The sequence below is a fragment of the Notothenia coriiceps genome, unplaced genomic scaffold, assembly GCF_000735185.1.
Source record: "Notothenia coriiceps isolate Sejong01 unplaced genomic scaffold, NC01 NC01_scaffold00000659, whole genome shotgun sequence".
NCBI lineage: Eukaryota > Metazoa > Chordata > Actinopteri > Perciformes > Nototheniidae > Notothenia > Notothenia coriiceps.
The window spans coordinates 146,688-152,321 of NW_011333360.1; the positions used below are offsets into that span (position 1 = coordinate 146,688).

General features: G+C 40.4%; 1 protein-coding gene across 5 annotated transcripts in view; it reads left to right on the top strand.

Annotated features, from left to right (window-relative positions):
* The window catches only part of asic4a (acid-sensing (proton-gated) ion channel family member 4a), a 34,099-nt gene that overhangs the window by 19,731 nt on the left and 8,734 nt on the right, over positions 1-5,634 (top strand). For all 5 annotated transcript variants that reach the window (XM_010783064.1, XM_010783086.1, XM_010783056.1 and 2 more), the window contains exons 2-5: positions 557-701; positions 1,046-1,173; positions 1,288-1,441; positions 5,318-5,371. In XM_010783064.1, coding sequence (XP_010781366.1) covers positions 557-701; positions 1,046-1,173; positions 1,288-1,441; positions 5,318-5,371 — 481 coding nt within the window. The remainder of the gene's footprint in view (positions 1-556; positions 702-1,045; positions 1,174-1,287; positions 1,442-5,317; positions 5,372-5,634) is intronic.

The following is a 5,634-nucleotide window of genomic DNA, read 5'->3' on the forward strand; positions in this document are numbered from 1 at the left end:
CCCCCCCCTGTTTTTTTTATTTTAATTCTGGATCTACAGTATCCTTTTGTTCCCATTTATAAACTCACAGGAGATAGCGGATAAATGATCTGTAAGATGTGCATGTTCTGCAGTGCAGCAGTTTAGATGAGGAGCATAAGCAAAGAGATGATGTTCTCCCCACAGAGACAGCTCCTCTGATGGGGGGCGACGTGAGGCCTTTCTCTTATTATCTTTTGTTTTCTTTTGAAGGAAGATTAAAGAATCTCTTATGTCATTTGATATTTCAGTGGGATAGCAGTACAATTGAGCAGCAGTGTGTGGGGTATGTGTGGTGGGTGTTTGGAATTCATTCAAAGACAGCTTATCAAAGTCCATGAGGGACCGAGCCGGCAGACTGCAACCGGAGGTTTGTTGGTAATATTGAGTCATTTGCTCAAGCAGACACTCGCATATATATTTTTTTTTTCTTCCACATCGGGGCCTTCATTGCAATTCGTCATAGGTTGATCTTGTCAGCATGTGGACTTTGTCATGTTTAAGGTGATGTTCATGACGGAAATCTATTCTCTTCCAGGTGTACACCAGATATGGGAAATGCTACACTTTTAATGGCAACAGGACGACATCCAGGAAAAGCAAGCAGGGTGGAATGGGAAATGGGTTGGAGATCATGTTGGATATCCAGCAGGATGAGTATCTGCCCATCTGGAGAGAAACAAGTAAGCCACAAAACTATTTGTCCGGTGTAATCCCATCATATGCTACGGCATGAGATAGCTCTGCTGGGCTTTAAAATAACCTGCATTCAATTTCCCGGGTCACGCACCGTAAATAATGCATTTTTTGATTGCATTTCTGCAACCTGGAAAATGTGATTTGTAAGAGGAAGTTCCTGAACACAATACACTACATCAGATGTGTGTTTGCATAGTTGTCACATGATAGTAATCCCTACCGTCCTGCATTTTCAAATATGGTTTGCTGTTAGTGTCAAATGGAGTCCAAGCTGTCAGATGAGGCCGCCGTCTGAATTCTCCGTGCTCCTGTTTGTTTCATCCTAAAGACGAGACGTCCCTGGAGGCCGGCATCCGGGTCCAGATCCACAGTCAGGACGAGCCCCCCTACATCCACCAGCTGGGCTTTGGCGTCTCTCCGGGCTTCCAGACCTTTGTTTCATGTCAGGAGCAGAGGGTAGGTTGTCTTCATCACAGCCCCCTGCTTCCCTCTCCCCACAAAATGACTCCTTATGCAACCATTGGCCCCTGGTCATTCAGTTTGGGGTCTAATAAATCTGTGTGTGCTTAGCTGACCTACCTGCCCCAACCCTGGGGGAACTGCCGCTCCACCAGCAAAGAGAAGTTCCCGGGATACGACACGTACAGCATCAGCGCCTGCCGCCTGCTTTGCGAGACCAACGAGGTGCTGCGCGTGTGCGGCTGCAGGATGGTGCACATGCCCGGTAAGACCCCCAACCTCACATCTATACAGAGCCCAGCAGCTAGCATGTGGAGAAAATCATTATATGTGCACATAAATCACTAATGCACACATTCATGCTGTCATATTAATGTGAAGTTATCAGTGGTAGAAGAAGTATTAAGATAATTTACTTAAGTCAAAGTACTGTAGTAATACTGTGTTACAAGTAAAACGCCTGCACTGGAAATGTTACTTAAGTAACAATTATTAGCACAATCAACTAATTGTAATTAAAGCAAATAACACGAAAGTATCCAATGCAGAATATCAAAAATAATTTAAAAAAACTCAAAATAATTTAAAATAAACTATTAAATAATTTGGTTTTGTTTATGGATGGAAATTAATTATCTTGATTAATCAACTAATAATACTTAAATATTTTTATAAACCCTTGTGTTGTTTATGCAATTATTTTGTATTCTTAAAATAACTTAGAAATAATATTGTAAAATAAACATACCAAAGTAAGAATTAGAATAGTTAGCTTTTGAATTGTTGTATACTCAAGTAAAGTATAAGTACCTCGAAGTTACACTTAAGTACAATACTGCATTTAATTTACTTAGCGACATAAGTTGGTATACAACAGTGACTGAGAATTAAAAAGAAACTGATAACTGAACAAAGAACAAAATGTTTGTAACTGAAAAACACACTAATATTCTTCATGTTCTGTGGTATTATATGTTTCAAATTCAATGTCATCACACGGCATATACAGTAAGAAGTGACTCATTGGGAAATTATAAAACCCTGAAAGGAATGAGTGTTTTCAAGTATTACCCTCTGTTTTTAGAATGGTTTGGTCTAGCGTGATTAGATAACAGCCAGCCCAGTTTAGCACACTTCACTAATTCCAGCACAGACATCATTTGGGCTGCCACATGCCTGACCTCGGTGCTAGATATCTGGAGTGGAATGCTCTTCAGCAGCCGCTCTCTGGACAGTAACTCTTCAGACTACAGGATACTCTCCAAGACTTTTGCATCTATTTGTTCATACATCCCAGCTGTTAGGGGAGTGTTCTCCTGTGGCACTCATTCATTAGTTTGATTGATTATTTTCTATCATTCCTGGTTGGTTCTCGTCTTAAGTTCCCGCTGGTGCAAACAGCTTTGAGAACCCCTGCCTTTGAATGAGATTAATTTAGCATTGATTTACACAATGAGAGATTGCCTCTCCTGATTACGAAGATGTGGCACAGAAGTAATGTTTCATGATTCACACGGTGTGTTTTCCTATTTTGGCTGTCATTACGAGGACACACTTAGATAAAGAACACATTTTCTACGCGCCCTCCTCTGTCCTCTTCTATGTAGAATTATAAAAAGTAACCCAAGATATAAGATTGCATACATTGACAATCTCCTTTAAATCCAGATTGAATATGCCCAGAAAATGACTCAATGCAACACAGGACCAAACTTAAAAAATCAATCCAAACATAACGTCTCAGAGATACATCGGCAGTGATGCAATGAGCTGAGCAGAATGATGATCAAACAGACTCAGATTCAGCACAGCGTTGTTTGGGTCAGGTAAGATGATGGTCACTCTACTTCCGCCATTTACACAGTTTCTGTGTTCAGCTCGGGGATACGTTGCAGAGGTGATTTGAACACAGAATAAGACGTTTGGACTTACTCAGCATGTGCGTCATCCTGGCCTTGCTGCATGAAGTCAAAGAGCTGAGTCACTGAAGGCAGAATGTTGTCGGCTGATGTGTTATGATGCTGTAAGTGAATGTTTGAGGTGGTCTCATTGGAAGTTAAGGCAGGAAACTCGCTAATGTACGCAGGAGTCTGTTACATTCCCCCCGTGCAAATGACATTTGCTAGGCTGTGGAATATAAACGCTGTGGTTACACATTTACATATCAGTCAGACATTTCAAACGTCCACTGTCAGGCTTTAATGGCCGCACTAAAGTGATAGTTTGAGCCACTAATCATTAGATCTGGACAGGCTGTGAAGCTGACACGTTGCTAATCAGTTTGCGTGCTCTGCAGGTGACAGTACCGACCGCGCTACAAGATCGTGATTGTGTTTTAATAAGCTATGAGCTCAGGATTTGGGGGAAACCAGCTAAGATGGCTCCTATATCAAACTGTTACTGCACTATTTATTGTCCTTCACACCTGCAAACCCATCATGCCCATGGTTTAAGATCATAACCTTTTGAAAAGCCTACCATCTCACCAATCAATCGCAAGTCAGAAAAAGGACTATTGAGTGGGAACGTTTTGAATGAATAGATATAGAGGTCTGTTCACAGAGCAGCAGAACTACTTTGCTCCGTGATGATGTATGACATCAGATATGATATTTATTATATCAGATAAAATAAATGTGGGAGCTTTTCTTGGCCATTTGCCCAGTTTGGCTTCAGAACAGGCCTCTGTTAGGTTGCTGGAAGCTCCCATTATTTCCCTGCACTTATCAATAGTGAATCAAATGTATTGTTGCACATTAAGTGCTGAGATTTCTTTATAAAGTAAGCCAAAGGAGCACGAGGCCAGCTCGTGATTGAAAATCTTTTTACTACCCCATGTGATAACACAGTAGCTACTGTATCATTGATACGCACCGCGCTGTGTTAAACACAATTTAATCTTCCAATTTCTTTATTATCCAGCAGTGCGAAGTACAGTGTGATGCTACAGTTTAGTGTTTGATCAAATTTGTATTCACTTTTCTTGAGGGATAACAACACAAATGTTTGTTATCCATTTCTTTCTCATACACACTTACATAATCCAGCAGCTGTTTGCACTCTACTTAACATGCCAGCAAATTGTTATCAGCATGTGTTTACATAATCCCACATTTGTTTACAGCCTGCTGCTTCTGGTTTTTCCAGTCTTTTGTACGAGTTTAATTGTGTTGTCGGGGGTTTGTGGTTGAGACACTGAATTAAATAGCAGTTTGTGTTGTATTCAGGTCGTTCTTGCTGTGGCCGATAGATTGTTTTTCTGGTGGCATATGTATGCAGCTTTGTTTGTTAGCTGGATATCATAAAAAACACTTCATACATTCAAAAAAAAGGTTTTTGAGGTGGCTATTTTTAAAGCATTTTCTATTTTTGCTCATTACTTCTGTACTGCGAGGCATAGAAGCAAAACTGTGTTTTCCTGGATTTTGGGGTTTAAGATGAATATTTCAGCATTTCGTCCTATATCTATATTTGGGTGACCACCAAAAAAAAGGCTTTTAAGTTGTTCTTGTTCTAAGTGTGTGGACAGCATGCAGAGATAGCACTCATCTTATGCCTCCACTCTCAAAATGTCTAGAAAATATAATTCACAAGATGATTTAAAGTTGTTTATTTTCTTCAATCAATCATCTTTAATGACGGTTTAGTTGGTGTCACATCATTGCAGGCTATAGCTATGACAGAAACAATCAAACTGTGTTCTGTTGATCCCTCCTTAGATCATCAGACATTATTTCACTGTTTAATTAACATTTTGTTATTGATTGGAACAGAGACTTCCACAAGACATTAACCACGTGAACATTTTACCAACAGACAAACACACCTCTGCCAATTAATTGTGCTGCCGATGAATACCTGCCATTAATGGCCTCGAAAGTGTGCTTGTCTGCGCGGTAATGACTCATTGATTGATTTTTAAAGACTTTGTAAAAATGCGTTATGTGTGAAGCCAGCATGCTCCATTTCTCTATTGCAATAAAGGACGGACGTCCAATAGTCACCCTGCCTGGCCTCATTTGAAGATGACTAATAAGCTGCAGAGCAATGTTCACATTTGAGGCTCCTCATGGCTGCGGACGCGGGTCACTGATCATTTTGTTTCTGATTGATCAGACTCATTTTCTGTTCTCCTTTCCAGGAACTGCTGATATCTGCCCTCCCAGTAAAATCAACTGTGTTGACAAAGCACTCGGTAAGAAACAATCTTCCTTCATTTCTTTTCTCATTACAATAGATTCCCCCAAAGGGAAATGGAAACACACTCAGTAAATATGATAAGGACTTTTTTTTTTCCTGTAATACAAATACCTAGAGGTAGACTTTATATTTCGAAATTACTTTTCCCCATTGTGATTTAGTCACTTTAGAGCTTGATGGCCGTGTTGCCTCCATTGTTGGACTGTTAATATTAAACCCACTCTCCATTCCTGTATATCTGCACCCCCCCCCCCCCCC